Raw genomic sequence first — 12,457 nt, forward strand, 5'->3', positions numbered from 1 at the left:
AATAATGTCACTTTTTGATGGGAAGCTAATTTCAATGCTTACATAATTCAACACATAATTTTTGTTTACTTAATTAAATTAAGTTAATGATATCAAATAAACACTGATTTGTTATATATTATAACAGGGCTTCTTTTTTCTCATACAGGGCCTGATGGATGAGAACAGGGTTCAGATCACTGTTATAAACCCAAAATCCATCACCATGGGGCAGCTGTACGGTCAGTTTGACCCCGTCTCTCACGAGTGGTCAGACGGCATCCTGGCTGTCAGCTACAGAGCCTTTGCCATGTCTCAGGTCTGCTATCTTCTGCTGTCTTCTTGAATGAATAGGCCTTTAAAACTTTTCATTAGTTGATGATATGTCAATGATGTTCATTACTGCTTGATTATATGTGTTCTTAGTAGCAAAGTGGGCAAGTAATGCAACAGCTTGTCAGTTTTTACTAGTGTAAATTCGGCTTATGCAGCACGATACAGTACAATTTAGGCTAACAGCCAATACTGGCCAAAATCCATATTTTAGTACTGAAGTGTACTATATGTAGGGATTTCACGGCTGTTTAGGAAAAGCATTACATTATACTTAAAAATTAAATGATAGAATAAATTCTTCTTCTTCCTCGGCCTTTGTCCCGTTCGGTTGCAGGGTTGGCTCTCGTCAGATCATGATCCGCATTGATTTGGCACAATTTGTACGCCGGATGCCCTTCCTGACACAACCCTCCCTACTTTTGATCCGGGCTTGGGACCGGCACTACAATGCACTGTTTTCAATTAGCCTGGTGGCATGTTTTTGGACTGTGGGAGGAAACCCACGCGGACATGGGGAGAACATGCAAACTCCGCACAGAAAGGACCCGGACCGCCCCACCTGGGGATCGAACCCAGGACCTTCCTGCTGTGAGGTGACAGTGGTACCCACTAAGCCACCGTGCCGCCCCTAAATGATAGAATAAATTGAGGCTGCAATACACAGCACAGCCTACATTAATATTTAAATGTAAACCTAGAACATCCACCGATGATGTTAGGCTTCATTTTCAAAGATGAAGATACTCGTCCATCTTTTGACACTCCCCTCTGTGTCCACAGAATTGGTTAGGAGTCGTGTTTGTAGCTGCTTTAGACTTTGACATCTTGGACATTTTGACTAAGCGATTGCTAACTGAATTGCCGTAGGATTGCTAGGACCATGGATCATGAACCAAACTGCTTGCTAAATTAAAACTACTGCACAGATTAATAAGGTGAAGATTAAAAAAAAACTAGTGGGTTATTCTTTTCACAGTTCCAGAACTTTCTACACCAGGTCCAGTGCCCAGTGTTTTTCCACAAAGGGCTGGTGTGGCAGGTTTATAGGTTTATACAAACCAAGCACCAACTATACCTATGCTACACCTGATTCACCTTGTTTATTCAGGTTGTCTTGGTTTTCAAAGATCTAACCATCAGGTGTAACTACTGTTGGGTTGGTATGAAGACCTGAAGCCACACCAGCTTTGCCATGCTGAGAGAATATAGAACGCCTTGATTTGTCATCTATACATATACAGACAAATTTTTTTTTGCATATCCCAGTTTGTTTGGAAGCTGGGGTAAGAGCACAGGGTCAGCTTTTGTACAGCGCCCCTGGAGCAGTTGCTAGCCCAATGCTCTACCCACTAGGCTACCAGTGTCTTAATTTCACTGGGTAAAAAATAATGATATGGTTGGGGAAATATACTGTATTTCCCAGAATAATGTTGAGTAACAGTTACAGTACAGCAGTAGGGTGCTTCTGGTGTAACCAAGTCTTTGTTTACTATGGTCTCTCCATACAGACCCCTGACAGGAAGTGGCTGATCTTTGACGGTCCTGTGGACGCCATATGGATTGAAAACATGAACACTGTACTCGACGACAATAAGAAGCTGTGCCTAATGAGTGGAGAGATCATTCAAATGTCTCCTCAGATGAGCCTTATCTTCGAACCGATGGATCTGGAGGTGGCTTCTCCCGCCACGGTGAGGGATACATGTTTTAGTAGGCTGTTGTTCTAATTTCCAAGGCCACGCCTTTATTATTAAATGGCAAACTGTGGGAATTGGGCTATTTTTGTCAACTAGAAACAATATTTTATGCTCATTGAAAGCAAACCTATGCAGCTGCGGAGACTGGGTTCAAATCTCAGCGGTGTCACAGCCTTTTCGAGCACTTTACAGACTCAATTAATTATTAGATTACAATTAGATTCATGCATTATATCCCTTGTTCTACTAATTTTGGTATAGCCAGTTAGTCTTCCGCTGCTGGGGTGTCCGAGGACTCTATATTCGCCTACCCCACGCCCCCTCTGACGCGCACATTCCACCCCCCACATCTTATTCGCCCATGCTCCAATGGATTCACATGTGAGGCCAGTCTTGCGCATGTAGAGTCACACACTGATCTCCACGTTCCTCCACTTCTGTACAAGCGCCTCAGACTACTAACCAGGGTCCTTACACAACGTTAAAGACCCCACACACTTCTTTCAGTCCGGTATTTTACCATCCAGCAGACTAGTGGTCAGTTTTGTCTGCTGCGGGGACTGCCTGCTAGGGGGCGCCGACCGCTAGAAGAACTTAGATTCAAACTTGGAGAGTTCAGAATCACCTGGGCGCTGCGCACCGGATACAATTGGCTTTCTCTGAGGGAGGGATGCCAACATGTAGAATCAGCTCTTTGCTGCCGGAACCGCAATGCCTGCTGTCTGATTCTATTCCTCTGCTGCTCATGCCAGCACTGCAAAGCGTCTGGTGTGTTCCTCAGAGCATTAGAACCCTCAATTAAAAAAAAAATTGAATTAATTTCTTTCGACTCTCACAGAACGATCTCCAGCTATAAGAGAGGAGCTAGGCTTTCTATTTTCACAAACAGCTATTTTCAATCAGCTTTCCACTTGTGATGCCCTGTACATGGAGAACATGATGGTTCAACTCGTGGGTGTGCATTTTTATCTGAATTGTACGCCTGATCCTGAAGATGAAGATGGGAAATAAAGAAACAATTGTAGAAGAAATGCACGCCTTCAGGCTCATCTTTCAAAAGGAGACGAGATAAGAGTAATAGCAACGGTCCGTCTATCTCCGCCTCCGTGTGCGTTATGCAGGATCTGCCATAGCATCAGATTAAAGCAGATATTGATTAGAGGCTCTGTCGTTGCCTTTGGCTGAGCGGAGATATAAGAGAAAGATGTGAGAATGTGTCTGTTGTGACACTAAATAAAAGGATTTGGCCGTGACATGAAGAGTCTTTTTCTTTCCTCATCATTGGCTCGATCTGTCTGTCTTGGTCTGTTTCTCTATCTCTTTCTCTTACTCAACTCGGTTGCCATTTAGCTATAATTGCACTAATTTTTCATGATCTCAAAGACCTCTCATCTGTTTAATTTATTTAATCTCTTGGATTTGTACATTACATGGCCAAAATTATGTAGACACTCATGTGTTACTGAGATCAGGTGATTCAGGTGTATAAAATCCATCATAGAAAATCTTATAAATGTATATACGCTTCAACACTTACGTTTCACAAAGTGACGTCTATTAAGACATGCTGTGACAGGCTTGGTGTGAAAGTACTCCAGTGCCCTGGGTCCTTGTTCATTTTTGTTTCATTTTATTTTAATGTTTTACCAGATTTATCCTGGTCAAGGTTCTAATATCGGAATCATCACCGGCCTGTTTGAGCACTGAACAAACACTATTTATTTATTTATTTATTTATTTATTTATTTATTACTATTTATGCATTTTCTTCCTTTTAGTTTAGCCAATTACTTTTATTTGCCTGACAGGTTCCACTTTAAAATAAGACTACCTTTAAAATAAGGCACAGGTATTGATTATAATGCTACCAGGTGCTAATGTACAAAGAACATGAAGGTACTATTGTAATCCTTGGTGTGGGGTGGCATCTTCTTTTTTTTTTTTTTTCCCTTTTTTCTCCCCCTTTAGTGCATCCAATCTTTCAATTTGCATCGTGCTTCCTCTCTGTCTATGCCGAACCCTGCCCTGACAGAGGAGATCGAAGCTAACCCATATCCCCTCCGAAACATGGGCAGCAGCCGGATGCATTTTTCACACATTGATGAGTGTGGCGCCACCTAGCGTTGCATGCGGAGAGACACACCCTAAGGGCACTCTTCCTCATCTCTGTGCAGGCGCCTCTAATCAGCCGGCAGAGGTCGTAATCGCAGTCTGACAGAGAGAGAACCCACATCCGGTTCTTTGTCCCGCCCCCCCCAACTGAGCAACCGGCCAATCTTTGCTCATACAGCCACTCGGCCTCGAACCGGTAAGGCAGAGCTGGATTCGATACGATGTACTCAGAATCCAGCTCTGGTTGCAGCGTGTCTTTTTACCTCTGCGCCACCTGAGCGGCATGGGTGGCATCTTCTTTAAGACAGCATTCCAGGCAGTAAAGTACACCCTCAAGGTACTCGGATGGTCATCCTGGCTTGGCTCTCGTTATCCTGATGGGCTTCTTTTATTTCTAATCAATACCTGTGCCAACCATGAGGAAGGTGTCAGGTAGTATGCTGAAAATGTCAAGGTAAAAGTAAATATTGATAAGTAAATGTAGTCATTTCATATGTTAATGTGTGCCACATTATTGTTAATGACTAAAAAGGCATCCTGTTGGTGGTTAAATGGTTAAACATGGTGGTTAAATGGTTAAACTTATTAACACGTGATGAAGCTGACAGGTTTAATGCTGACTGATAGAGAAGACAAAGCAAGATAAGTACCTGACAAGATCTGAGGTTTAACATTACAGATTGTTCACTTTTATAGCAAAGGTGGTTCACTATTTGGCAAATAACGTTCCTGTTGCCCTTTCTATTTATGCTTTATAACTGCTTATTAATGATCTATAAGGTATTTACAACCTAATTAATAACCCTTAATAAACAAATTATTAACCATTTATAAACCCTTTATAAGGGTAGTTTTATTTTAAAGTGGAACCACCTGACACACCCCCTCCGACACGTGCACAGTCCATTGACCCCTTCTTATGCGCCTATACTATGCCAGTCTGGCGCATGGAGAGTTACACACTGATTTCAGCATTCTTCCACTTATGAACAGGTGCCTTGGGCTACTGACTAGAGTCCCTACACAATGTCAAAGACTACTCCCTTTTTTTAGTCCGTATTTTCCCCACCCAGCAGACTAGTGGCCAATTTTGTCTGCTACAGGCATTGCCAATAGGGATGCCCAGCCTGACCACTAGCAGATCTGAAATTAAAACTTGCAGAGTTCAGAATCCCAGCGGAATATCACCCTGCATCACCTGGGCGCTGTGCTACAGAAACAAGTGGCTTTGTCTGAGGGAGGGAGGGAGGGTAGCACAGTGGCTAAGTGGGTAGCACTGTCGCCTCACAGCAAGAAGGTCCTGGGTTCGGTCCCCAGGTGGGGCGGTCCGGGTCCTTTCTGTGCGGAGTTTGCATGTTCTCCCCGTGTCTGTGTGGGTTTACTCCGGTTTCCTCCCACAGTCCAAAAACATGCAAGTGAGGTAAATTGGAGATACTAAATTGTCCATGACTGTTTGATATAACCTTGTGAACTGATGGACCTTGTGTAATGAGTGACTACCGTTCCTGTCATGAATGTAAGCAAAGTGTAAAAACATGACGTTAAAACTCTAATAAACAAACAAACAAACTGAGGGATGGAAGCCAAGATGTGGACTCACCTCTTTGCAGCTGGAACATGCTGTGACCGGCTCGGTGTGAAAGTACTCCAGTACCAGTGCCCTGGGTCCTTGTTCATTTTGGTTTCATTTTATTTTAATGTTTTATCAGCACTTTATCCTGGTAAGGGTTACTTAGGGTCTGGGTTCACCAGTTCATCCCAGCACCTCTAGGCATAGCCAGTCATGTCTGTATGTAGACGTCCGACTGGTCAGGATTTGAACCCTGGATCCCATTAGAATTGGTCTAGCCTCGGGCTTCTCCTGAATCTAAACATCTGTCCTCACCTTTGCTATAAAAGTCATAAAAGCAGCAGTGGAAATACAGTATTTAGAAGTTACCAAAGCCTGCTTGGAGTTTTCTTGCAATCTTGATGAACCGTGTATGGATTTGTGCTGTTTGCGTGCAGGTGTCTCGGTGTGGGATGATCTACATGGAACCTCACATGTTGGGTTGGCGGCCTCTCATGCTCTCCTGGCTCAACTCTCTGCCCTCTATGCTCAGCTCGGTGCACAAAGACCTCATCACCAGCCTCTTTGACCGCATGCTGCCCGCCTGCCTGCAGCTCGTCCGCAAAGGAACCAAGGTGATCAAGCAAATTTAAATGCCCAAGTCATACAGTTCAGCATTGATCAGCTTGGACAGTAAGATATCCAAATATAGCAAGTTGCTCTTTTAAGGTAAAACCCCAAATCAGAAAAAGTTGGGACAGAGTTTCTTACATTTAGTTTGACTTTAATTTGATTGCAGACAGGAGGAACCTGAGATATGTCATGTTTTGTCTGCTCAACTTCATTTATTTATTTTTTTTTATTACCCCCCCCCCCCCCTTTTTCTCCCACTTTAGCACATCCAATTTCTGCCCGTCAATCATCCTCTCACTAATGCTGGTCCCTGCTCCTGATTGGGGAGGACGAGGCTGCTCCACGCCCCCTCCGACACGTGCACAGCAATCGAACATCTTATCACCTACACTTGACGAGTGCAGTGCAGTACAGCGCTGTGTACGGAGAGCCACACCCTCTACCGCACTCCTTTCCCATCTCAGTGCAGGCGCCACCAACCAGCCATCAGAGGTCGTAATCGCACTAGTCTGAGAGAGAGTCCCCATCCGGCTTAATCCCGCCCCCTATCTGAACAACAGGCCAATCGTTGTTCATGTGGCTGCTCAGCCTCAGCTGGCAGGCAGAGCTGAGATTCGATACGATGTATTCGAGATCTCAGCTCTGGTGAACAGCGTGTGTTTTTACCGCTGCGCCACCTGAGCGGTCAACTTCATTTCATTTATTAATAAACATCCATTCCTGCATTTCAGGCCTGCAACACATTACAAAAAAGTTGGGACAGTAAAGCATTTACCACTTTGTAATGTTGCCATTCCTTTTCAGCACACTTAAAAGACGTTTTGGCACCGAGGAGACCAAGTGATTTAGTGTTTCAGCTTTTATTTTGTCTCATTCTTCCTGCAAACACGTCTTAAGATGTGTAACAGTACGACGTCATCGTTGTTGCATTTTTCGTTTCAAAGTTCTCCACACATTCTCTATTGGGGACAGGTCAGGACTGCAGGCAGGCCGGTCCAGTACCCGTACCCTCTTCTATCACAGTCATGCCTTTGTAATGTGTGCAGCATGTGGTTTTGCATTGTCTTGTTGAAAAATGCATGAACGTCCCTGGAAAAAATGACGTCTTGAAGGCAGCACATGTTGCTCTAAGATCTCAATGTACTTTTCTGCATCAATGCTGCCATCACAGAAGTGTAAATGACCTTTGACAATGGCACTGACCCGGTTCCATACCATGACATACCCTGGCTTTTGGACTTAGACTTGTTGCTGATAACAGTCTGGATGGTCCTTTTTATCTTTGGTCCAGATCACAAATGTCAAAATAAATGTAAGGAACACTGCATTTTTTATTTGCATTTTCCATACTGTCCCAACTTTTTCTGATTTGGGGTTGTAAAATTAAGCATTGTTTTCTCATCCACCTCTTAGGTAGATTTCCAAAAAAGTTAATGATAACATTAAATATCTGGTCTTTGTAATGTTTTGTAGCATTACAGGTCTAAGTGAATTTACAAATCACTGCTTTCAGTTGTCATTTGCATTTGCATTACAAACTGTCCGTACTTGGCATTAATAGCTAACAGACACCAAGTGGCAAAGCAAAGCTGAACAATTTGTGTTCAAGCACACCTAAACACCTCAAGTCAAGTTTCTAACAGAGTTCAATATGTTAAATGTGAACAGTTTTAATACCTGTAAGCACATTTAGCTGAATGACAAGGACTGACTGCAAATGACTAAATTAAATCCTCCTCCCTTATAAGTGCAACTACAGCCCAATTACACTAATAGACAAAATTGCTTTGACTGCAGATTTGCATACCCTTTGTCCTAGCAGTGAGAAAGCACACCAATTAGAATGTTTTTTTTTTTTTTTTTACTTGTGCTTGTATGCGCTCTTGTTGAATGGCATAAAAGCCAATTAGACATTTCATGCATATTCACCTTTCTGGTAATTTAGGCACAATTCAGCAAGAGACGTTTTTACTTTGCACCTTTCTGTTTTATACTGTATAGCTGACTATTAAAGTTTTGAACAAAAATTACAAGCTACAGGCTAGCACAAGTCTTACTACCTATTACAAGTGAATTACAAGGGAATTCGGGTTATGTGGTCTGTATAGATGAATATTTTTACTATGAGGAACACATTAATATTTTACAGTGGTCAAAATTGCCCCTGTACCAGCTTTCTTTGGAGCATGTAGCAAGCATGTTGTTCTTGAATCAAATGTGTAGATTGAACATTGTATATTGTTATATTGTGGCGACCGGTCGGCTCGCCATTATAGTAAGCCCAGGGAGGGGGGGTTGGGGGTATCACTATGGGTGTGTTTGAAAACCTAAAAAGCTCTCTACATAGACGGCATTTTACGTCATCCTACGCACGCTCCCGAGAAGGAGGGTGTTCGAAATCCTAGATACCTTAATATGCTCACTAGTAAGATATCTTAAAATTTCAATGGTATTTTGACCCGATGCTGCCTTAGCGGTGGAGGTAGGGCTGCAACTATCGATTATTTTTGTTATTGAGTATTCTATCGATTATTCCTGCGATTAATCGAGTAATCGGATAAGAAATACTTTTGCTTTAATAAAGAGCAAAAATAATCTCAAACTTTCTGTCGTTTTCTCTGTCCGGTCTCCTCTGTTCACCCCTCGCTATTTTCTCTCTCTCTCCATTTTGCAGTCTATCAAATCTCGACTGTGTCTGAAATCGCGCTTTCCTACTGAACAGTACGCATGAGCGGCGAGCGTGTCCAAATACGTAGTATTTATTAAACTGTACGCGAAAAGTTCCCGGTTTAAGTCGTGTTAAGTACTGTTTAAGTATGAGATTTCGGCTTCTTCACGTCACCTGCCCACAGCGTGAATGCGTTGTGCAAAAGTAAAAGTCATCCGTGCGAAACACTGTGAGCTGTATATAGTTGTATGGATTAAACGATGCCTCGATGTGAAAAATTAGCATCAATGATTTCTAGTAATACGTAGAATTACTCGAGTTTCTCGAGGAATCGTTTCAGCCCTAGGTGGAGGCAATCCCAGCATTCGGTGCGGCACAAGAAAAATAGAAAATATGGCAGACGATGTGAGGCAAAGAACAGACTTATTTTAAAAAATAAATAAATTATTATTGATTTTTAATTTGTATAACCGTGTACAAGTGTATTTATTTGCAAGTTCGGGCTTGTCAGGGACAGTTTAACCGTTTTCGGTACACGGAGGGAGATGTTATTTGACATGCTAGCGCATCGTGCCACCTCATCCCATTGGTTTGAATGGCATGATGCTAACTGTGTTGGCTTAGTAAGCGAAACCCGATGTTATCGCTGTCTAAGTAGTGCGTTCGAATAACTTGCCTTATGAGTCGATGACTTATTAGAACCCTCTCTGCTTAGGCAGCTGCCTGTGTAGACAGTAAGACAGCAAGGCAGCTCCCTAGATTTTCGAACACACCCTTTGTCACACTAATATTTCCCCCAGCTTGCTAAAAGACGTCAAGAGACAAAACAACATTGAACTAAAATGGTAAAAGTCACTGCAGTGGAGGGATTCAGCCTTTTAAAGATTATCATCACAGGTAGTCAAATCAAATCAGAGCCATATACTTAACCATGTATTGATTTTATTTATTTATTGTATGTGTTTTTTTTGTTGTTGAGTCAATTAAAATGTATGGTGTGAAACTGGGAGATCTGGCCCCAATGTACAAGTCTCATGGTTAATATGGTTGTATTAATGTTAATCCCAAAATGCAGCCTTGGTTAACAGTAAATTAAGCTAATGGGGAGCTCCAGGTAAAGGTGTTTTTGCTTCATGTTAACAGATGTCTACAGTGTTTAGTAATGGAACGCGTAATATTTGCCAGTGTAGTAAGACACTCAGCTTTTTCAAAAGACTTTTTCAGCATGATTTCACTAGCTTAGGATGAGCTTCCACCAGCTTTCAGTACATATTTAATATTCATATCTTTTTGGTCAATGATACAGTACCTTCAAGCACATTTAGCAGTATGAGAGCGTATTACCCTATTTGTACGATTATACATATCTGACCTGTATCTGACCTGTATTTGGTTCAACACAAGGAGCTGTCTCCGACGTCAGACACCAACCTGGCGCACTCCCTGATGAATCTGATGGACTGCATGATGGACGAGTTCAGGGACGAGGGCCAGATGAAGAGTCTGAGCGATAGAGACCTCTGCTCCTGGCTGGAGGTGAGAAAGAGAGAGAGAAAGAGAGAGAGAAAGAAAGAGAGAGCACAAACCCACAAACCTTGCAGTTAATGCACAGCATTCATCCCAAAAACACACACTACATGGTCATACGTATTTGGACACCTCTTCTAATTAGTGATGGGATACATTTATTGCTAAAAGTTGTGTATTATAAATTTAATGCTTCTCAACTTTGGGACCCCCCACCGCAACCACCTTCCCCACAGCATATCTACTGTATGTCACTGCACAAGCATGATAAACGTATGGTAGCAAAACTAGTAGGTGTACCTATGTGGCACACCTAGATTGTCCATTTTATTGTAAATAACAGTATTACTGCATATACTGTATAACTGTCATGGTATTGTGGTGCACAGGTGTCCATGTCATGTGCATTCTGCCCATTTGTAAGTTCAACATTGTTTCAATAGTTTGGCTACATAATTGCTAGACTTGCCTGTCTTTCATTAAAAAATTGATACAGCTTGTTACAGCTTTGCATTTCATGTACTGTCCCAACTGTTTTGGAATTAAACTTTCCAGGAACAAACACTAAAACAAAATATGCACTTGTTTCTCTCCTTTGTTAAGGGCACGTTCGTCTTCTCTCTGGTGTGGTCGGTAGGTGCCAGCTGCACAGAGCCCGGAAGAGTAAAGTTTGATGGCTTGGCGAGGGAGTTGCTGACGGGTCCTCTGAGTGAGGAGACGCGAGCAGGTCACGGCATCCTGGAGCACGTGGAGGCACCGAGCAAGCAGCTGACGGTGCCTTTACCCACTGAGGGCACTCTCTACCAGTACCGCTTTGTCAAAGAGGTCAGCTGCATTGACATTAGAGTGCAGGGGAATTTATTATCGATTTGGGATTGTTGAGGGTTAAGGGTCAGTGAAGTCTACGTTCATGCCAAGGGTGCATGGATTTTTGAATCCACAAATACAAGAAAGGAGAGAGAATTATAAACCTTAAGGTGCTTTGAGCTTCATTCACCGTGAGCCTTGGCGCAAACTGCTGCTTTGTTCAGCACTTGGCTTGAGCGGTGGATTAAACGTCATCAAAGTGCGTCATCAAAGCTGCATTTTCCTCACTGTTTTACTTTTAAACTTGTGTTGTAGCTCAGGGAGCTGAGAATGTTTGAGAATCAGCTTTTCCTGAGAGTCTAAAACACTTACTGTTAAAAAAAATAGCTTAACTGGCCGCTCAGGTGGCACAGCGTTAAAACACCAGAGCTGACATTTTGCACTTGTCGGTTCGAAACTTAACTCTGCCATTCGGCTGGGCTGGGCGGCTATATGAACAACGATTGGCTTGTTGTTCATACAGGGTGGAAAGCCGGATAGGGACCTCTGCTGGCTGGATGATGGCACATGCACAGAGTTGAGGGATAATGTGGACAGGGTGTGGCTGTCTGTACACAAAGCTGATCCGCATATGAACTCGCCTCGTGCCGATGAAAAGATGCAGTCGGCTACTTCACACATGTCGGTGTCTCGCGCACCTCAATCAGTATAGAGGAAGTGTAATGCAATTTGGCAGTTGGATACAACTAGATTGGGAGGAAAATTGGGGGGGAAAATGAAAAAAATAAAATAAAAATAAGGTGGCATTCTGGTCCCACTGTGGTTTACAAGATGTAACGTAAAGCCTCCACAGGGGGCCATTTTTTATCATGCTGTTCTGTGCATTTCAAAGTTTGAAAAGCCTTGAGTTAAGGTACAGAAAGCATTGGGGTATTATAGTCGCAGTCCACAATAATCATTACTGCTGACAGCTTTAGTTTTGTAATGTGATGCTCTATAGGAATGTAATACACTGCCTGGCCAAAAAAAAGGTCACACACTCTAATATTTCGTTGGACCGCCTTTAGCTTTGATTACAGCACACATTCGCTGTGGCATCGTTTCCACAAGCTTCTGCAATGTCACAACATTTATTTCTGTCCAGAGTTG

General features: G+C 42.8%; 1 protein-coding gene across 1 annotated transcript in view; it reads left to right on the forward strand.

The window, feature by feature from the left end:
* Positions 1 to 12,457, forward strand: part of dnah7 (dynein, axonemal, heavy chain 7) — a 190,681-nt gene that overhangs the window by 72,648 nt on the left and 105,576 nt on the right. Inside the window, exons 31-35 of the mRNA XM_063005568.1 lie at positions 149 to 298; positions 1,824 to 2,006; positions 6,132 to 6,308; positions 10,379 to 10,510; positions 11,105 to 11,326. Coding sequence (XP_062861638.1) covers positions 149 to 298; positions 1,824 to 2,006; positions 6,132 to 6,308; positions 10,379 to 10,510; positions 11,105 to 11,326 — 864 coding nt within the window. The remainder of the gene's footprint in view (positions 1 to 148; positions 299 to 1,823; positions 2,007 to 6,131; positions 6,309 to 10,378; positions 10,511 to 11,104; positions 11,327 to 12,457) is intronic.

The sequence above is a fragment of the Trichomycterus rosablanca genome, chromosome 12, assembly GCF_030014385.1.
Source record: "Trichomycterus rosablanca isolate fTriRos1 chromosome 12, fTriRos1.hap1, whole genome shotgun sequence".
Taxonomy (NCBI): Eukaryota; Metazoa; Chordata; class Actinopteri; order Siluriformes; family Trichomycteridae; genus Trichomycterus; species Trichomycterus rosablanca.